General features: G+C 24.0%; 6 protein-coding genes across 6 annotated transcripts; 3 read left to right on the top strand and 3 right to left on the bottom strand.

The window, feature by feature from the left end:
* Positions 1–782: 782 nt before the first annotated feature.
* On the bottom strand, positions 783–2,097 carry MKS88_003578 (cytochrome c oxidase subunit 2A; the record flags this gene model as incomplete). The annotated part of the gene is made up of 2 exons (XM_067216681.1): positions 783–831; positions 1,469–2,097. 2 exons carry the CDS (start codon positions 2,095–2,097, stop codon positions 783–785), a joined length of 678 nt encoding a protein of 225 aa, XP_067072391.1.
* Positions 2,098–3,669: 1,572 nt separating this feature from the next.
* Positions 3,670–4,074, top strand: MKS88_003579 (Fe-S assembly protein IscX; the record flags this gene model as incomplete). Its single annotated transcript, XM_067216682.1, has 1 exon — positions 3,670–4,074. The coding sequence occupies one exon, from the start codon at positions 3,670–3,672 to the stop codon at positions 4,072–4,074; it is 405 nt and encodes a 134-aa protein (XP_067072392.1).
* A 991-nt stretch (positions 4,075–5,065) lies between these two features.
* On the top strand, positions 5,066–8,102 carry MKS88_003580 (PH domain-containing protein; the record flags this gene model as incomplete). The annotated part of the gene is made up of 11 exons (XM_067216683.1): positions 5,066–5,125; positions 5,237–5,296; positions 5,398–5,562; positions 5,796–5,904; positions 6,021–6,103; positions 6,220–6,395; positions 6,556–6,676; positions 6,792–6,853; positions 7,087–7,214; positions 7,431–7,480; positions 7,950–8,102. 11 exons carry the CDS (start codon positions 5,066–5,068, stop codon positions 8,100–8,102), a joined length of 1,167 nt encoding a protein of 388 aa, XP_067072393.1.
* A 956-nt stretch (positions 8,103–9,058) lies between these two features.
* On the top strand, positions 9,059–9,645 carry MKS88_003581 (actin-depolymerizing factor 2; the record flags this gene model as incomplete). The annotated part of the gene is made up of 2 exons (XM_067216684.1): positions 9,059–9,275; positions 9,431–9,645. 2 exons carry the CDS (start codon positions 9,059–9,061, stop codon positions 9,643–9,645), a joined length of 432 nt encoding a protein of 143 aa, XP_067072394.1.
* A 482-nt stretch (positions 9,646–10,127) lies between these two features.
* MKS88_003582 (uncharacterized protein) lies at positions 10,128–12,071 on the bottom strand (the record flags this gene model as incomplete). The annotated part of the gene is made up of 7 exons (XM_067216685.1): positions 10,128–10,268; positions 10,692–10,753; positions 10,899–10,943; positions 11,275–11,316; positions 11,426–11,491; positions 11,695–11,758; positions 11,907–12,071. The coding sequence occupies 7 exons, from the start codon at positions 12,069–12,071 to the stop codon at positions 10,128–10,130; spliced, it is 585 nt and encodes a 194-aa protein (XP_067072395.1).
* Positions 12,072–13,393: 1,322 nt separating this feature from the next.
* On the bottom strand, positions 13,394–21,087 carry MKS88_003583 (uncharacterized protein; the record flags this gene model as incomplete). Its single annotated transcript, XM_067216686.1, has 6 exons — positions 13,394–14,003; positions 14,300–14,403; positions 14,539–14,655; positions 14,790–14,885; positions 15,013–15,066; positions 15,172–21,087. 6 exons carry the CDS (start codon positions 21,085–21,087, stop codon positions 13,394–13,396), a joined length of 6,897 nt encoding a protein of 2,298 aa, XP_067072396.1.
* Between the last annotated feature and the right edge of the window lie 1,936 nt (positions 21,088–23,023).

Consider the following 23,023-nt stretch of genomic DNA (forward strand, 5'->3'; position numbering starts at 1 on the left):
TGTGCATTTGCATTCCCAACTTACAACCATAGTCTGTTCCTTTTTCTTTTATTTAATATTGTCTTAACTATATAAGAAAACTAGCTATAATTTGTAAATATACACGAATTTACACATTTTAACATGAACAATACATGCAAATTTGAAAAAAAAAAAAATTTAAAGCTATTTTAACACTTTATAACACAAAATGCAAATGGATTTTTACACAAGACAAAAAAAAAAAAAAAAAAAAATTTAATTAAAAATAAAATTATTTTTTTTTTAAAAGAACAGATTAATTCATAGTTACATTTATTCCAAAAGTGAAATAATCAATTCTGTGCATAAGAAGTGAAATTCCCATGAAGTTAATTCACAACTATTTTCACAAAAAAGTTGTGAATGAGTTCTATTATTTAAACATAACTTTCCATTCATTTAATATGTCACCTTTTTTTTTTTAGTAAAATATGGTGTTAATATTTTTTTAACTTTATTTTATATTTATATATGTGTAAAATAATATTGTGTTGCAACAAAAATGTACAGACAAAAAAAAAAATATATATATATATATTTACTATACGTGTACATGCGTTATCTCATACGTTTATAAATGTTTAACTTTTAATATAAATTTTATTCATATATACGTGTACAATAAAAACTACAATGTAAACTTTCAACTAATATAGTGTTTTGAACTAATGTCAATTATATTACAAGGAGTAAAAAAAAAGAAAAAAAAGAAAACAATAAAAAAGGAGAAAAAAAGAATAAGATGAAACTATATCCTTTAATTACTCATCATCATCTTCTGGTGGTGATTCTACTTCATAAATCCAATACCTTGAAAAGGGTGTGAAATGTTAAAAAAAATATACATATATGTGTATAATTTGCATATGTAAAATGCATGTGTTGCACTTATCTTTTATTTTTAATTAACTCATTACAAAAAAAAAAAATAATAAATATACACAGATTTAAATAAACAAATTAAATAAACGTAAATACTCGTACATGCACGTAAATATAAATAGATATACCTAAATGTGAATACATGCATGTAAACACAAACAAATATAAGTAGATATATTTGTAAAAATAAACCAATGCATTGTTTTAGAACTAATGCCTATTTCGTATGAAAGATGAAAAACTCTTTAGAAATATAAATCAGTTGTGCCATAACAACACAATAAAATATTCACACATATATGTAACAAAAAGGTTGATGAGGGAAAAACCTCTGATTTAAAATTACACATTTTATTTTTATGATAGAACAAACTGTGTTTTCTTCTTACAAACAAAAATATGTACACGAAGTAAAATTAATAAAAACATAAAAAAATATATAAATATGTATATGTGCATTATATAAATATTCGCTCAACACAAAATACTGCGTAGAATTGGGAAGAAATGAATAAACCCTTTTCATAGTGTTTATATTATACATATATTTTTTTTTTATTAGTACCACTGTCTCCCTATAACCTTTACTGTCATGGTTGTGTGAACTATTTCATCTAGCATATATAACATCGTGAAACATGGAATGGCTATGCTAAAAATAATAAGTGTTGGAATCCAAAAAAATAGAAATTCTACTTTTAAAACCATATTATAATTTCCCCAAACATTCAATCTTGTTCTAGACCAAAAAGGAATATTTTGTTGACTAACATTGAATAAGTATTCCATTGGTTTAGTTTCTTCTCCTTTAATCATTTTCTGTCCATTGACAATTACAATATTTTGTTTTGGTGTACTTAACCAATAATCATCCCAATGATAATTATCGAAATCGTATTCATGTTTTCTTGTTCCATCTTCATTTAAATGATCACGTGGATTACCATGATGATGATCTATATGATAATATAATCCCTTTGTGTGTCCTTCATGTTCGTGGACAATTTTTTCAGATAGCCCTTTGTCCTTAATCTCGTTTAATTTATTATTGGCAGGAGCATTCTTTTTTATTGTCGAAAATTCTTTGCATTTTAATGTACTTTCTCCAATAAATTTTTGCTTTATATAATTATTTTTATGATTACTAATTAAATGATTTATATTTCTTAAACGAACATATAGCCTGGAATTCATTTTAAACATTTTAGTATTAATGAAAGAACAAACATTAAATATACGGATCGGGGAATAGTAAAAAAAAAAAATTAAAAAGGTGTGTTTATAAACAAAAAAATAATATAACAATAATTTTCTATTCCTTTAAAGCAAAATACAAATTCTTTTCAGAATAATACTTTTAATTTAACGTTAAAGTACTTTTATATGTTAAAAATGTCAATTTTTGACATTAAAAATATGCATGTATGTACATGTTTATTTATGTATTGCTTATGTATCATGTATATATATACATATTCATATTTTATTTTTTTCCTCATTTATTCAGCATATCTTCTTAATACGCTTTGAATAATTTTTCACAAAATGAATATTTGTATTTAAAAATAAAAACATTCAAACATGTTTAAAATATACAGCTTGTTTTTTCTTGCACTTTTTTTCAAAAAAATTAAACGCTTACTTAAAATTTCCCCTCAAATAAGTGAAATTAAAATAAAAAATTCTTTTAATTTTGTATTATTTCTAAAGCCATTATATATATATTTTTTCTTTATAATAAATATAATAGGAGTTATATAGAGAATAATATAATTATGAATACTTTTTTCTGTTATTTCATTATATATTGCAAAATTGTTTTTAACATACTGTAAAAATTTTTAATATTAATATTAAGCAGTAGTTTTTTTATTACGTAAAACATTTTAAAAACAAAAAGGTCCATATATATATATACATACGAACTAATAATAATTAAGTTTTATATACCTTCACAACCATGTTCATAGTTTCTTAAGAATATTATAATATTTATTACACATTTTAGATAGAATCATTTTTCTTGAAATTATTGTTCGTCCTGAGGAATTGATCTTTATTTTTACAATGAACTTAAATACTGTAAAAAAAAAATAATAAATCATATGGATAGAACAGAATTCTATATGATTTAAGAATTATATGATAATATTTTTCGGCACACACTTTTCAATATAAAGTTTAATTGTGTTAATTTAAAAAAAAACAAAAACGTTTACTATGTAGTATTAAAGAAAAAGGGACTAATATGCGTGTTAACCATTAAACTTTCTAATAGTGCATATCGACGAATAACGGTATTTCAAAAAAATATATTTATTTTATAAGCTGATTGTACAAACTATTATTTAACGTTAAAAGTATAATTATAATTAGCAGAAAAAAAAAAAAAAAAGAACAAAAACTGTAATTAAAGTTAAAAGAAAATAAAAAGGATACTTGGTGAGAAAGAAAAATTAGTGCAGAACAAATCCGAAAGATATATATAAAATAAAATAACACAAAAAAAATAAATTCTGGTAAAACATCCCTTGTAAATAAAATAATATAATAAATGTGTGGACCATATATAAAAACATGTGTGAAAAAAGAGAATACTGCAATGGTTTGTTATTGGTGCAAGTTAATAAAATAGCCTTATTGTAATATTTTTTTTTTTTTTTTAGTTTTATTTTGCTTTATTTTGCAAATTTCCCATTTTTACCTGAATAATCAAATTTGTTATTAACTTTTTTTTTTTTTTTTGAATGTGGGTAGATGATAAAAATGACAACAGGTAAAGTTAAAAAAATTTCGTATATTGCATTAAATAAATATTATAGTATGATAAGGCTTAAATGTTCCAAATATAGGAGTATTACATACTGTAATAATAATCCTTGTGAATTTTCATTTAATAAATTATCCTTTAATTGCAAAAGGTACTTAAACGATAATACTAAAAATGATTTAACTTTAGAATGGGAAAATTCAGATGATATAGTAGATTTACTTTATGAAGAATATAAAAATGTTGATCCACTAACATTAAGATTTGAAGAATTAGAAAAAATGATAATAGAAACGGTTGTAAATAAAAACAAAAAAAAGTTGAGTGGAAGCTGTAACGAAAGCGTTTTAGAAAATATACAAATGAACTGGTTAGAAAGGTATAATGAAGAAATTAGTTAACCCAAGTTTATCCACATATATATATATATGTATTTATTTATTATTATTTTTTTGTAATTCCTCGGTTTGTAATATTTAACGTTTGCATCATTCATTTGTTTGTACATTATATATGTGATTAGGCGATCTATTTAATCAAATATGCATATGCTGAAAAGGAACCTTTCTGGACACATTTATACGTATACATATTCGCTTATTCATGTATATGTCGTGTATATATATATATTTGCACTTACATGTACATGTGTACATATATATATATATATATATTAATAAACTATTGAACATATATTTATTGATATTCTTTTAAGAATAAAAAAAAAAAAAAAAAAATTTCGTTAATAATTCACAGTTTTAATCGCATTAGTTCGTGCGTTTATATTCATTGTTTTCTTCTTAAAATTAGCACATGAATTTGTTTTGGTGCACCAATAACTCATGCAATATTTTTGCATAAAAAGTAATGGAAATAACATATACATATATATTTATGTATATGTACATGTTAACAAAAGGAATTGCTTTGTTAAATAATTTTTTGTATTTTTTTCGCAAATTATAGAAACGTCATTATTTAATTTTTCAAAGGAAATATATATTCAAAGAATTATAAATTACTTTTTTTTTTTTTTTTTAATCTTTTTCCAAATATTAATAGACAACATTCTTATACATGATGATAAAAGCATAAATTATAAGTAAAAACGATTTTGCATTTTTGTGAAAAAATAAACTCTGCAGATACAATATTTATATTTTTAAAAACATAAATTTTATTGAAATATTAACGAGAGCACTAAAGCGTTATATGTTGAGTAGACATAAAAAGAGTAAGCAAAAAGTAATGTTTTTTTTTTGTTTTTTTTTGAAGTCTTGTTCTTTAAAAAAAATTTTCCTTGTCTAATTTTTTTAAATACATATATTATATAAGAAGTATGAATATACCTTTTCCCACTTTTTGTTTATGATCTGTCATATTTCATAATACATGGAAAAACTAACAAGAGAAGAGTGTAACCATATTACAGAAAATACTAAAAATAAAGAGGTTATTTTATTACAATTTAGTTCTAATTAATTGTAAATTTTATTTTATTTTTTTTTTTTTTATGCCTCTTCGGTATTTCTATATATATAATAGCATTTTTTGGGACTACAGGAATTCTTAGAGTTTTCCGATGATTTTGTTTTGCGCTCAAGCTGTCATAATTTTTCGCCAGTATTCAAAATATAAACGCAAATATGTATCCTTATACATACAAAAATATATATATTTTCCATAATACCCATTTTTGTCATTGCTTTTCACAATTTTTTTAGTATTACAAAGAAGGATATTTAGAAAAAAAATGCTCAAATTCATGGTGTGGTTACGCAAAAAGATGGTTTCTTTTAAAAAATAAAAAATTATATTATTTTAAAACAAAAGAAAGTTTAAGACCGTCTGGTGTTCTAGACCTAGAATTAATTCATATGAATATTAACGTAAATATGAAATTATTTATCATTTGTGTAATATTATCCATCATTTAAAAAAAAAAAAAATGCATACTTAACCCTAAAAAAACAATAATTTTATATGAGAATATTTTTTTACATTTACCCACAGAACATATTGAAAATTAGTAGTTTCTTTTTGTTACAACTTTATATAATTCTTCTCTCATATTTTTTTGCGCTTCCATTTTTTTTTTTTTTTCTTTCTTGAATTTTTATAGTATGATCATGGAGTTAATAGGAAAAGAAATGCCGACGACTGTTTTTTATGTAATATTCGAAAATTCTTGTACACTAATAATATTAGCGATGCTTTTCCACATTTCGGATGTTTTAATAGAACTGTACTTTGATATATGTATGCACACATATGAAAATACTTGTAGATGTATTATATATATACGTATATATTTACTCATGTATGAGTTCCTTTTCGCCCTTAATAGATTGCATTGAATCAAGAATGTACAAGAACGAATCATTATTAATATTAAACCCCCAAAATACAAAAGTCAAGTTTTATTTAAGGGTATATTTATATAAATAACAGTAGAACTAAAAATTATAATCAAAGGGAGCTCATATGTTAATACTAATTATATTTCCTTTATTAACTAAGATATTTTAACAAAATTTTGTTTGTAGGGTAATGATAAAGATATATGTGAGTGGTACAGTTTATTAAGTAATTCAATGATTAACAAAAAAATTACAACTCAACCTAAATTTATTTTTTCAGAAAATAATTTCTGGAAAATAGATAGGATATCTGTTGACGTTTTTGAATCTATCGCAGACACGGGTGATATAGTCTTATTTAGGTTAAGGAATATTTTCAAAAAATTAATCTTATTCTAAAATTTTTTTTTTTTTTTTTTTTATATGACGTGTATTTCAATAATGTATACATAATTTCTTTTTTGGCAAGTATAATTTTTTATAAAATAATATTGAATGATTTTTTTTTTTTTTTTAAATAAGGTCAAACGTTGTCTCAGCAAAACTTCAGCGTATGTTGACAAGGGGAGAATATGATCACATTGGAATGATTTTAAGGAATGACAAAAATAATTTATTCCTTTTAGAAGCGCTATCAAATATGGTTATAAAAAAATATACATACATATGTATATATACAGATGCATATGGGTGTCCAATAAGTATGGCACTTTAAAGCAACGAAGTTGAAGAATCTTTATTTTGCGAATTTCGTGCAGGGAATTGTCTTAACACCTTGGGATCTCTTTCGAAAAAACCGATGGAACGAAGCATACGCTAGGTTACTCCTTTTATGAGATATATTTTTCTTGTTTTTTTTTACTTTTTTGCTTTTATTGAATGATAATAGGCATTTAACAAAGGGTTGATTGTTAAACAAACAAAAGGCTCGAAAGAAGAAAAACTTAAAATGTACATGTGTTCACATATATGTATGTACGTATGTACATACACAAGGAAACATTTAATGTACGTACTAATTTATTTTCACTTGCACACTTTGACTTTTTTTAGGATTGCTTTAAGACGTCTAACATGGGATAACTCTGAAGAGAATCTTCGAAATTTATTAAATTTTTTGAAAAATACAATAGGAAAAAAATATAATTTAAAAATAATTAATTTTATTACTCCCAAATCTGGTATTTTAAATTTATTCCTATCGAACAAACAAAATTTTTTAGGCCATTCGATTCATGAACTTCATATTTTATGCTTATAAAAAAAACAAAACATAATGGAAGTAAAAATACATAGAATACTCCTGCATATATACATATATGTAAACTTTTAATTTCGCTATAATATCTAATATTAAATATTCTCTTTTTATAATAATTTTTTCCATTCACTTTTAGCGGGTACGGATAGTTACTTTTGCTCAGAATTGATAGGAGAGTGTTGGAAGGTAAGTCTTAAAAAAATAACGAAAAGAGGGAAAGAAAAAGGAAAAGAAAACTGCTAATATGTAAACATACATAAGTATATACATATAAATATATGTATACATGTTTATGTATTTTAATGTATATCTACAAGTACTACATTTTCAATTTTCCTTTTTGACTATTTAAATTCATATAACAACCAAAGATAATGGGTGTCATTCCTTTAAGTACCACTTGTTCTTATATTTGGCCAAGTAAATTATAATGAGAACATGTGTAAAAATATATATGCACATATACGTATATAAATATAATCATATAGATTTAAAATTTAAACATATGATATATTCTCTTCATTATTTTTATTTTCATTATTATTTTTCAATCCTCCTTCTATATTCTTTGTCTACGTTATAATGTCTTTTTTCTTTTTTTTTTTTTTAATAATACCCACAATCTGCCATGCGCCTATATATGTTATCGTTAAAGAAATATGTTTATAAAATGGATAACATAAGAAATATTAAAAACAAAAATTCCTTACCCTTATTAGGCAATTTTTCCGAAAAATTCGAAGAAAAAATTAAGTTACAGTCAGGCTGTCAGCTAAATAATGAACTGTGCATAGATTTTTCCCTATGAATAATTGACTTTTTTTCTTCCTCCTTTTTCCAATTTCGAAGTTTTAAATTTCAATTGCTTTTTGATTTGAAATGAATTTAAATTTGCACGTATATATATATATATATATATATATACATATATATATATATATATATATTTGTATAAATATTTAAATATTCATTTATGTATATATGCATGTATGTTGGCAGAAAAGAAAAACTAGGTAATTTCCTACCAACTGCAGAGTGTCATTAAGAAATATTTTTTTTAACTTCTTCTCTACTATTTATTAGCTCCTCCGAAATTTCTTCATACTTTTTTGACTACTCCGCAATATTTATAGTGAAGGTATAGGTATTTACCTATCTTTTCTTTTTATTCATTAATCTTCATTTATTTATTTACCCAATTTTTTTTTTTTTTTCTTCCCATACTTATATATATACATCATATGTGTGTGCATTAATATAATTTTTCTAAACCAAATTAACACATTCCATGATAATACGAAAAAAAAAAATAAAGATATTAGACATAAAAAAAAAAAAAAAATTTGTCAGAGACATTTTAGAAGATTAATATTAGTATTAACTTTACAGATACTGGTAGGAAAATGGATTAGTTATTATTATTATTATTATTATCGTTTTATTGTTGCGCCTTTTATTATATCAGTGTTGTGAAAAAAAAACTATTGTCTAAGTTTTTATACTACCTTTTGATTAAATATCTAATAAAAAGAAAAAAAAAGATATAATACGCAAAAGCGTCTATATCATTAAAAAACAAAAAGGAATACGCAGAAGTTGAAGAATGAATTAAATAGTCACAGCGTAGCAAAAAAGGACACAAATAAAATAAATGCATAATAAAAATAATAAAGTTAGGCATAAAAACGCACACAAAATAAACACAGATAGAAAAGAGAAAAACCAAAAATAAATAAAAATAAGACATAGAATTAAAAGGTAAAAATGGTCTCAGGTGTTAGGGTATCAGAAGAATGTATTTACGAATTTAATAAATTGAAAGTTAAACATCTACACAAATATATGATTTTTCGAATAGAAAATTGTGAAGAAATTATTGTTGACATATTAGAACAGGATCCTGATTTAAAATCTTTGGATGATATAATAATAGGAATTAGCAACCATTTGAAAAAAACCGAATGTAGATACATTGTAGCAGGTGAATTCGTATATTACGAATACATACGCACGTACGATAAGTTGATGCTTTTATATGTAGAATGTTTTTTCTATTCCATTTTTTCTTATTTAGTTTTTTCTTATTCCATTATTTCGCTGGAATAATTTTTATTATTCATTTTTAAAATACTGTAGATATGCCAATTCCTACTCCTGAGGGTGTTTTGCGAAATAAAATATATTTTATTTTTTGGTCTCCTGATTCCGCAAGGGCAAAAGAGAAAATGCTATATGCATCATCTAAAGAATCTCTAGTACGAAAAATTAATGGAATTTTTAAAAGTTTCGAAATTACCTGTGACTTAGAAGAATTCGAAGAGGAGCTAAAGACTATTATTTTAAGCACCTAAATCGTGGCAGACAACTCGTTTAATGCCCATTTATAAAATACACACCTATGTATATATACACGGGTATATATATACATACCGTACATATCTAATGATAATAGTAATAATACAATTATTAACAACATGATTATGAAAATTGCCATTATATAAATATTACAACAAAATAATGTTATCGTAGGGGAAAAAAAAAAGCATTTTGTTATAGTGAAATATACATTCCTTTTTCGTAATATGCATTCTTCTTAACTATTGTCATTAATTTATTTGGAAATGAAGAAAAATATATATTTGTCTAAACATGCTTTACTTATAATATCTGCGGTCATCTCATTTTAATTAATTAAGTATAAATTTTCTATAAAAAAATAAAGAAATTAAATAAATACGAAAATATATTAAATAAATGAAAAGTATGAATTAGGATATCATATATTATTTATTCTATTCATTTTTTTTATTATTTTTTTTTTTTTTTTAATTTTTTATGTGCTTAAACTAAATTTACCATCTTGATGTAAAATATAGTCTTTATTTTTTTGTTTCAGTTTTTTCTTTTTCGATTTTTCATCTAATAAACTCTCTTTTATTTTAGATTTTATATTCATTATAGTTGACTCTATCAGCTAGAAAAAGAAGTAAAATTAATGAATTGAAAAATAACGGGTATAAATACTTGTTAAGGTAAAATCTACACATATTTACGCACACATATATATATATATATATATATATATATATATACATATAATGATGCATCTATGTCATATGTATACTCTTTGCTTTTTATATTACGCAAGAAAAACCAGGTAAAAAAAGTGGCATATAATTATTGAATTTTATATTTTTAATTCGATGTATTTTCAGTAATATATATAAGAACTGCAAAACTAGAAACATCCTGAAGAATTTGAGAAGAATAAAAAAAATTAAATGAATATATATAAATACTTTAATATACACATTTATTCATTTTTCATTTCTTTTTTTTCTTTTTTTTTTATTTTATTGAAATTTTATTTTTACAAATTGACTGAAAAACTGAAAACTGTTGTTGCAAGCATGCGCCCATTTGTTATATTAAACACATTTATCATACAAGAGAATATTCCTATAAAATGAAGCAGAGGGTATTACACATACATATGTATATAATATATGCATGTGTTAAGGAAAAGTAACGTTTATTTTTCTCTTTTTATTATAAAAAATGAGCTTATAATAATAATAATAGTAATACTTATTATTAATTTAACCATAAAAGGACAGAATAGACACACAACTAAATGCCGTTACATTGGCTTCAAGCATTAAAGGAGGAAGTAAAAAAAAGAAGAATTTGTTTTTTTTACAATATATACAAACATCCATACATATACCTATACATGCATCCACATCCCCGCATGTACAAGCGCATATTTGAGACCAAGTACGTTTATACGCTTTATATGGGATAAAATAAGATAATGAACGCATTAAATATAAAGTAGTAGCTGAACAGTTGGTCCTATTTTTTTATACTTAAAAATATTGCGGTGCTTAAGGGGTTCCATTTATGCCCTACTAAAAAAGTATTATTAACACATTTATGGGTAACATTTCAGAGGAATCAAAAAATAAATTTTAATATACCTTTATTTTTTTTTTCATTATTTAAAAACAAATGTGTTGAATCTACAAAAAAAAAAAAAAAAAAAGACATATATATATATATGTGTTTTTATTTTGTGAATAAACAATATGAACAGATGAGTATATATGTAAGATGAAAAAATAAAATTACTCTCAAAAAAGGTTGAGGAAAACAAAAATGATAACACTTGAGCTATAACAATGATTAGCCATAATCCTACAATGATTTTTTTAAAATACCATTAGTAAAATATGTCTTTTTATTCATATTGTTGATATACGGTCAGTAGTAGAGTATACATTTTACATTTTGGTTCGTTTAAAAATAAAAAAAAAAAAAAAAAGAACACACTACGCATGTATGTTTATATTATATATATATCTATGTTGTACTTCACCCTTTTAAGCATAAAAATTTACCAGACGTAATAGAATATAATTTATAAACACTTGAAAACGTTGAATTTCCTATAAAAAATATATTCTTCAAAAAAGGCAATATATTAGCACCTCCATATAAACATATATACATACATCTATACGTACATGCATACGTATGTAGTACTATCATTTTTCGCAAAAAATTACAACACTTTTTCCCATATTTTTTTGTTCTTTTGCTCTATTTATACCGCCAAGAGATTTATCATTATAATAATAGAACCGAACAATATAAATGTAATAGACACATTTTCAATACAACTTTTTAAAGAGCTTAGTTCATCTTTTTTAACCTTTCCAATTTTATTCTCATACTTCTTGGAATTTTTATTATGAAGTATATAATTTAGTATCATATTGCATAGTACAAATTTATAAAAAAAATATATATAAGAATGCGCGGTCACAAATAGAGTATATAATTAAAAAAAATTTTAAAACAAATTATTTTACTCTAAATTGATATATCTTATCAAAAATGAACAATAAAATTAAAACTAAAAGTATGAGTGGTATGGGCTTGGAAAAGAAAAATAAAAATTTTTGTAAAATGCAGAAAGACTGATAAGCATTTATTTTTTTAATATTATAACATGTAGAAGTATTAAACGTGTATATACATTCGTGCCTTTCTTCTAAATAATAATGAAATAAACATAAATATATATCCTCCAAAAAAAAAAAAAAAAAAAAAAAAAACAGAAGCAAAAACAGAAGCAAAAACAGAAGCAAAAAAGAAGCAAATAAAAAACGAAGAGCCAAAAGTGAAGCAGAGAAGTAAAAAAGTAAAAATTTATGAACAACTTTATTATTTTTTATACGTAATATATTTTTTCGTAAAAAGGTGCTACTAGTTAAAACACGGTTAGGCGTGTATACTACCATACGGTCACATTTACATCCATATATATACACATTAACATAAAGACTAGATGTTAAAAGCGTATTTTATGAACATGTAAAACAAATCCCTGTTGGGAGAAAATAAGAAAAAACTAAAGAAAAATGAAAAAAAGACAAATATGAAAAATTAAAAGAAGCAAAAAAAGTACATAAAATTATACGTAAGTACTATACGTACCCATATATACAAGTACATATTTCTTGAAGTTCAAATTTATCACATATTCTTCTCTACAAACGAAAAATTTGATGAACATGATTCCACATTACAAAATATTCTACAAAATGTATGGTTGAAAAAAAAAGAAAAAGAAAATAGATATAGCTGTTACATAATATATATATATATAAAAAAAAAAAAAGTTTAATGAAATAATCATAGCTTATATGCTTTTTGTAATAAGATATTCAAACGAAATAAATGCACCTACTGCGTCACTCATTTTATAGAAAAACATCTAACAGGTGATAAATAACACTCGAAATTATGCAACTGGGAATTTTTAACAATAAATAATTACGCGCAAAAACGTGTAAATATATATATATACATGTATATGTATGTATATGCATATGTACATACATGTATGTATATGTACATGTCTAAACAAGTAGACACATTCTATATGATTCAGTGTAAGTTCAAAAGGTATCCACATATAGTTCTAAGCACTTATAAATAATAAAAAAAAAAAAAAAATCATATAACTTAAAACTTACAATGTAACACCAATATTCTGTCCATTTAGTTGTTCCTCTCATATGTTATTCTTATTTAAGTAAACATACTGGGGTTCATAAAATCTAAGGAAGCCTGAAATACAGTATCAGGATTTCCTTTAAGTATAGTTAAATTATCATTTTCCAAATTGTCTTTATCTTTTTTATTTTTATTTTTATTTGCTCGTTCTCCTGATTTCCTTCCTTTTTTTTTAATAACCATGTTTTCCTTAATAATCTCATTATTCTCTACATTTCCGTTTGCTTCTATATTTTGACCTGTCTCCATATTACCCTTATCCTTTATATTTTCATGTATATCATCTATATTTCCATTTGTGTTTTTATTTTTTTTTGGTTTTATTCTTTCATATTTCCTTCTCGGTTTTTTAATTTTTAGTTCCTTATCCAGAGTTTCATTATTTCTTTCTGTCTTTTTTTTTCTTCTTGTTGTTTTATGTTTTCCTTCTACTTTTATACTCTTATTTATTTCATTTTTATTTTTTAATTTAAGGGCTTTCAATTTATTATCCAATTTTATTACCATCTTTCTCTGATCATATCCCATGTATCTGCTATAAACATTTTCGAAATGCTTTTTCATTTCATCAGTATCTGGGACCATGTCAAAATGTAAATGGTTAATAAACGAAGTTTGTTGTTCCCTTAAAAGGTTTAAAAAAAAAAAAAAATTACCAATGGAATATGTGCGTTTTGCTTAAACATATATTGATGCACAAATTCATGCACATATATAAATAAAAACAAAAACACAATGAACTTACAGGAACAATTTTCACATACTTGAAAGTGATTAAATATATATCTTTTGAAGAATAAACAATTTATTTTATTGTTAATAACAAAAAAAAAAAAACAAAAAAAACAAATGATATACATAAACGAATAATTTTTCCAAGCTGCACATTTCATGCACACACATTATTTTCCTTTTTTGTACCTCCACTTAATCGTAAATAACTTATTACAAAAATCAGAGTTCAGAATGTTTCTGTAATCATAAGGCGTAATCTGCGTTAAGAGTCTTTTTTGATTATACCCAACCTGTATGCGGTAAAATGGACGAATACAAAATGAAGGGAACAACTGCATCATTTCAGAGGCATAAATAAATACATATACATGTTTATACATATATATATATATATATATATATATGTATAAATAATCACATCTTACACTTCTTATACTTACGAATGCGAATTCATTTGCCTTGGTTTCCGCTGTGTCTAAATCGAGCAGGCTATCGGTTGTGATGTTATTTAACGGTATATTGATCATTGTTTTAAAAAATTGCTATATATAAAATAAACAGAAAAAATTTGTATTTATATATTTATGTTTACATGTTATACTTATATGCACATTATTTTATATTTAAAACAAAATATGGCATACTTTCTATTTCTATAAAATATATTCATAATTACATCTAAAGATTTCTCATCTAAATAGGGTTCTTTGTTTTTGTTTTTGTTTTTTCTTCTCCTCTTTTTTGGTTTCATTTGATTTTTCAAATGTTCAACCTTTATCAAAAAAAAAAAAAAAAAAAAAAAAAAAAATACAAAATGTTGGGAATATCTTATACCTACATATCTCCGTTACATACATCTATTTAAAACATAAAAAAAAAACTATATTTTGTGCTCTTACTAATTTATCATCTAAAGTTCTCTGATTAAAGTACATTATCAAGGAGTTTATATTCTATAAGGAAGAAAAGGTGTACGTGTTTATGTGCATATATAAGATCAGTGAAGTACATGCAAACGTACGTGCACATATGCATACACACTCCAAAATTAACCCTACCTGATGCACAAATAGCCTCGAGTTCTTAAATCTCGAATTTGCGTTATTTCTATTTTTTCCCAATAAATGAAAGTACTGATCTAGCCTGTAATTGTTGGAAAATTCTATTAAAGGCCATATTAAATGAAGTCTATCTTTAAATGCGTTTTTTAATATATCTACTACTTTTTCCACATTATTTATTATACAAGTAAATCCTAATGTACTTTTTATTTTGTCTAAACATATATGTATTCTTTTTATAATTAACATATCAATTTTTTGAAGTTGTAATTTTCCCATAAAGAAGGCCAGATTTTTCCTTCTCAAATTGTGTATGTCTTTTTTTTTAAATAAAGATAGCATATCTTTGTTATTATTGATATTCTCGTTTAAAGCAATAATATCATTTATATTTTTTTTCTTGAAAACTCTATTTAAACAAAAACTAAACTTTTTATACTTCTTTCTAAATGTGTTAATAGTATTTATTCTAATATTTCTACTTAAACTTTTAATAAGACTACGAGAACCTTTCATATTAGGTGTGAAATTACTTTGCGGGAAACATAACTTCTTCATATTTTTATTTTTTTTTATATATGAATTATTTTCTTCATTATTATATAAATCGTTAATGCTAGTGGCATCTTTACTTTCATAATATTGAAGCATCTGCGTCATTTGCATTTCTTTGGTTTTAATTTTACCTTTATTTCTTCGTGCTCCTTTTTCTTTTTTTATCATTTCCTTCCTAGCGTTTTTCCTTCTTGATTCATTGGTAACAACATTATTATCATCATTACAACTCTTATCATTAAAACTTTTAACATTATTATTATTAACATTATTATTGTCACTGTTGCTCTCCTTTTTGTAATCTTCTACTAGGAAATTTAACAAATACTTTGTAGAAAGGTCTTCATGATCACCCATATACGTATCATCCATACTGTTGAAATTGATCTGTTCTCCTTTTACATTTACATTTATTTTTCCCTCAGAAGATATATTATCCAGCATCATATTCATGCTATTATTATAAGAGTGTCCCTCACCTCTTCCCTCATAAAATTTTGTACTTTCCTTATTCATTATCATTTGATCAATTTCAATATTTACGTTTGCCGCCTCCATATTTAACAAATCAACATTCCTCTGACTACCATCCACATCAACATTGTTACAAAAAGATGGTGATAATTTTGTCTGATTTGTTAATTCTAAATTATTATTTTTTCTTCTCCTATATTTTTTTACTTTGCCATTTTTGTTTAAACGATTATTCAAATCCTTTTCACCTCTTTCCATATTTTCTGAACAAGTTATAATATTAAGCATATTGGTACTTCCTTTTTCATTAAGTATTTCATTTTTTTGAAAATTACTTTTGTTAAATTTATTTCTATTTTTATTGTGATCGTTTTCCAAATGCTGTCCATCATACATGTATCTGTTTTCTTCGTTTAAACTGTACATGCCACTTAAAGTTATGTCCTTATCATTAAAAGCTGTATTTTCCTTCGTCATATTTATGTTATTATTACTGCTATATTCTACACTGTTCATATTAATGTTCGTAGACAAGTTTAGCATACAGTCATTATTTTCACTTGTAAACCTATCTTTCGCATTAATATAAATGCCACTCACGGTTAGGTTACTCTGTACATTGTTGTTAAGGGGAATCAATTTACCTTGCTCGTTCATAAAAATTTTGGATGTATTGCTCTTAGTTGATTCCTTTTTGCTTATTCTAGATTTTCTGACTTTTTTTGCTTCTCCACTGTTATTGTTATTGATGTTGTTTCTGACAATACCACTGATATGACCTCTGATATTTTCCCCAACACTGTTTACACTTTTTTTTTTCCTCCTGACTTTGGGGGAGCTTAAAAGTCCTGCATTGGCATTGTTGGGTATAGGGTTACTATCTATGTTCATATTCATAATAAGGTCGTTGAAATTGCTGTTTATGTTATTAATTAATTTGTTGTTAATAAGGTTATCATGGCAGGTACCATTCATGATGGATATCTTAACATTATTATTATTATTATTATTATTATTATTATAACTATTATTATTATAACTATTATTATTATTATTTGTAATAGTAGTAGTAGCATTATTATTACTATTATTATCTGTAATAGTAGTAGTAGCATTATTATTACTATTATTATCTGTAATAGTAGTAGTAGCATTATTATTACTATTATTATCTATAATAGCAGTAGTAGCAGTACTATTATTATTATTAGTAGTAATAGCAGTAGTGGTAGTAGCAGCAGCAGTATCATAATTAGTTGTAATAGTAGCAGTATTATTATTATTACTGATAATACTCGTAGTAACTGTATTATTGAGAGAAGCACCAGGGGTGATATTTTCTAAATTTATTATTCCTGCTTTGTAATTATTACTAAACTTCATCTGTAAATCGTAGGATGCACTTATAATATAACTAAAACTTAACAGTGAACATTTTTCTAACTGATGTATTAAATTAGTTAAATTATTTGGGTAATAATTTTTTAAGTAGGGTATGAATGCAGCATACTTTTTCTTATTTTCATTAAATTCTTTATTTAAAAATAACCACACAAATTGTGAATCCACTTTAATTTTGTCATTTTTTATTAACAAAGTATCTTCTTTTTTTACTATTTCATTATTCAGGATGTTATTATCTACATTCATTAATCTTTCATTCATCTTTATATTTGTATCAGTATCCATATAATTATATGAATTTATCTGCATGTTATTACCATCTCCCTCTACTCCATTATGTCGATTGAAGGTATTTTCTTTAAATTTGTTATTAACAAGATCGTTAACATTCACATTGTTGCTGTGTGTACTTATATTATAGTTCAAGTTATTAATATTACTAGAGTGGTTTAAAGTGTATGAATCATTTAAACTTTTCAAGTCCTTTAAATTTCCAGCATTATTTACTGCATGGGCATCGACATAATTAACTCGGTTCATCCTATTTACAGTTTCATTTTCACCCAACATATTTTTTGCATTAGAAACATCCATATTTTTTTCTTTACTTAAATTATTATAATTTCCATTTAATGAAGAACTATTATAAAAATTATTAAAATAGGTATCATTGACTATGTTATTATTTATCATACCATTGTTCATATTTCTATTCACTCCTGACAAATTGTTAAGTAATATGTTTTGCTTTTGAGGAAATACCTGTTCATTAATACCGTACATATTTTCATACTGCTTTATAGAAGAGTAATTGTTCATTTTGTTTTCCATTAATTTGTTCCCCATTTTACTTTCTGCACACCTCGGATCTTCATTATTTGGTTTTAGCTTATCTCCGCCATAGTAATTATTATAACTATTATCAATAGAACCATTACTATAACTATAACTATTAATATTATTATTATTATTATTGATATTATTGTTATTACTATTAATAACATTATTATTGCTGTGATTAATATTAATAATATTATTATTACTGTAATTGCTATTATTAATATTATTTCTACTCGATGGGTCGTTATGAAGTCCTAGTGAGCCCGTCGAATTTGAAATAGAATTATTAAAGTAACCATTCATGCTGTTGAGCATATGTTCAGCACCCTTATTCGTTATAACCATCTGTTCGTTATTATTTGGAATAGTTTTATTTTTCTTTTCAGCACCCAAAGCAGAAAGAAGTTTTTCTTTGTCTTTCTTTTTCCTCTTTTTTGTACTCTCCATACTCATAGAATTATTATTAATAATTAAGTTCATAACATTTGTCGGGTTGTTTATATTATTAACGTAAGATGCACTTTGTATATTGTTTATATCATAAGTGGAAACGCTCTTGTTCACGTCTTCTTTACTTTTGTTTATTATATCTACATTTTGAGAAAGGGCAGATGAGTACATTTTTGGGTTAATTCCCTGTACATTTGAACTATTTAAATAATTAGTATTATTATTTAACACATTTGCACCATGGTCAATAACCAAAAAATTTGCATTCGTTTGATACGTATTATTTATCTTATACATAGGTGGTACGTCGTTATTGTTCCGGATAGTACCTCCAATATACTTACTGCTATTCGAATTGTAATTATTCTTTTGATGAAGAGAATTTAAATTATTATAATAGCTTATTTGAGAATTATCAATATTATATGGGTCCTTATTTGAATTATTTTTTATATTCTCAACTTGGAGTTTTTTTTTATCATTTAACGACATATTTAAACAAATATTGTAGCTTAAATTACTGCTTATGTTGTTATTCATTATAGAAGCATCTCCATTATTATTACTAATTTTATTTTTTTTATCCTTTAAATTGTTTATGTTAATCTTGTTCTTACTATATGTTTTCATATTATAAAAGGAATTGTTTATACTATTCTTACTATAACTGAAATTTAATTTATCTATACTATCCGTATTATTCTTCATATATGGAACTTTATCATCCGTCTTGTTATGTACGTCTGAGTGATTGCTTATACTGGAGCTTAAGCTCTTCCCATTACTTCCAACATTAGTACCTATATTCTTAATATTACTCTTTATATTACTCGTAGTATAATTCATGTTATTTAAGTTGCTTATTCTGTTACTCATGGAATCTGGATTATTAATGTTACTGTTACTATTATAGCTATTACTGTTGTTATTGTTCGTATTCTGAAAGTTAGGGAAAGTGTTAATTTTCCCCATGTTCATACTTAGGTTGTTGTTACTTAAATGGGCCATATTCCTATTTAAGTTGTTCATGTTGCTTTTTACATTACTAAGATTGTTATTTACATTGCTCATTTTTCCGTTCATCGCAATGGAATTTGCATTTGCACTATTAATTGCGTTTGGTTTGCTTACAATTGCATTAAAAATATTATTCCTATTACTGATGTTTGAATTATGGAAATTCTTACTGCTAAACATTTTGTTCGTGCTAAATGTATTAACAGCATTATTCGTATTATTCATGCTAATCGCACTATTCACGTTAATCGCACTATTCACGTTAATCGCACTATTCACGTTAATCATGTTCTTCATGTCAATAGCATCGTTGATGTTATTCACACCAGCTAAGCTATTTAAATCGTTTGTACCATTTCCTCTATTAATTACGTCAACTGTCTTACCTCTAATTAAATTGTTTCCAGTACTCCTATTACTTAAGCTGCTAGTGTTATTTAAGTTTTTATTAATGTCAGAAGAATTATAGAACTTAGAAGTAGTATCATTATTATTTAGCACAAAGTTTCGATAATTCGTTTGAGGAATATTCATACCTTGATCAATAATAGATCCTTTCATATTGTTAGAGAATTTATTGTAGTTCATAACATTTACTGATTTATTATTCATACTGTTATTTAAAATATAAACTGCGCTTTCATTTGTTTTTTGACCCATACCACCAATTTTCAAGTTATTTATTATGCTTGGGTTTTTAGTATTATTATTATTACTGTTATAAGCATTTTTCTTTATATTGTTGTAAGTATAAGTTATATGTTCATTATTATGACTATGTCTATTATTATTATTATTACTAATATTATTATTACTGTTGTCATTATAACTATTACTATTGTTATTAATACTATTATGAAAATTAAAGTTGTTGTTCACTGAATAGCTAATCGGAGAGGATTTTGACATACTCTTAAGGATGTTATTGTTATTATTTTTAAAACTGCTGCCGTTGTTTGGATGTGATGCAGTAGTATTTGATGGGCTTACACCCCTCTTTTGCAAGCTCCTATTAAGAGTACTAAGATTATTTATAAATGGATTGTTTGATACATTTTCATTATTTTCATTATTTACAGTATCTACATTACATTCTTTATTATTATTATTATTATTTGCGTTATTTCTGTACGAACTGTTTTGGGAGATGTAAAAGTTGTTATTCGGTTTCATTTTGCAATGTTTTTTTTATATGTCCGTTTGAATATGTAATTTTATTTACTACGAACTACTTTCTTTTTCTTTTTCTTTTTCTTTTTTTTTTTTTTCTTTTTTTGCACTATATCCTAAATTAAGCGATAGTTATACTGTTATAAATCTTTTGATGACTAGAAATATTTTTTTTAATGATGAATTCAAAATGGCATTTCATCATCATTGTAATCATGTAGGAATGCAAACATGTTTTACTTTTCACGTTTAGATTTTACGATTACATTTTACACTAACGTCGTCCTACGTTTTGCGCTCTTTATGTTTTGTGTTATGTTTTTTACTTCATATTCTTTTGTCTGCCATTTACTAAGTCAATTATTATAACACATATATATGTATATAACAGTACATGTATACATTTGTATGTGCTTGAATATTTTATATATTCTTTGTCATTTAAATATAGTATGTAGCAAACATTTTATTCTATCTTTTTCATCAATAAAAAGACCATTATTGTAACAATATAAAATAGAATTCTTTTCATTTACATAATTTTCATACTTTTAATTATTCACTGTTTTTAATTTTACAAAAAAAAAGAGGAGGAAATTAAATAAAATAAAGCTAAATTAAAATTAAAATACAATTGAAATAAAATTAAAATAAAATTAAAATAAAATTAAAATAAAATTGAAATAAAATTAAAATAAAACTGAAATAAAATTAAAATAAAACTAAAATAAAACTGCAATAAAACTGGAATAAAACTGAAATAAAACTGAAATAAAACTGAAATAAAACTGAAATAAAAATGAAATAAAACTGAAATAAAACTGAAATAAAAATGAAATAAAATTGAAATAAAACTGAAATAAAAATGAAATAAAATTGAAATAAAATTAAAATAAAAAAAAAAATTAGAATATAAAATTATGATTTTATTAAATTGGTACAAAGAAAAATTTATCTGCGCATGACACTAATATTTTTATGTACGCTTAAAGGGGAAAAAAAATAAGTATGATTAAAAAATAAAAGCACAAAATTGAATTCATGAATGCGTATTTTCGTAACTTTAATTTCACAGTTTTCTTTTAAATTTAACGGGAAAATATATAATTGTGTTATTCGTTAAATGGAAAAAATGATTACGTACACAATCTACTCATATATATTTTATATGTGTGCATATATGTACTTACTTGTATAAGTATACTTTTATATATGAAGAGTCCATATGAAGAAATTGGCGAATCACCCGTTGACTTTATATTCAGTGCTGTTACGTATGTTACATATTTTCAGATGTTATTTCTCACGAGAGAACATCCACTACGATTACAATAATAAAAGAAAACTTTTTTAAGCATAACACAAAATTCTTTATAAGAATTGATTTCTTCTTTATTGTCTTGAACGATAATGAAAAGAAGCATAAAAATGTTTTGAAAAAAACAAATTTTCTTTAATTCTTTCAATATTAAAAAATTTTTAAAATAAAAATACATGTTAGAAAATATATTAAAATCAAAATGAACTTCATAAATAAGAAAAAATAAAAAAAAAAATTCATGCATGAAAGTATAAACGCTTATAGACTTCTGTTTTTTTCTTTTTATTTTTTTATTAAAGTACGCAGTGTTACTGGGTAAAAAATAATAATATAAAATATATAAATTAAATAATGAAAAATAAGCATAAACGACGCGTAAAATAATGAAGAAAAAAAAAAAATTTTTAAATAAGCTAGGGTAAGTGAATGATTATTACTACGAAAATGGAAGAAAAAATATATATGATGTATTATTATGGGTACAAAGTGTATATAAAACTTTTTTATCTCAACTGTACATATATAAATTTACATCAGTTCCTTCCGCTTATATGCATATATACATATACATATATATATATATATATATTATATGTTACATTTACTCATTTTAATGTG

Source organism: Plasmodium brasilianum, chromosome 11 (assembly GCF_023973825.1).
Source record: "Plasmodium brasilianum strain Bolivian I chromosome 11, whole genome shotgun sequence".
In the NCBI taxonomy this organism is placed as follows: Eukaryota; Apicomplexa; class Aconoidasida; order Haemosporida; family Plasmodiidae; genus Plasmodium; species Plasmodium brasilianum.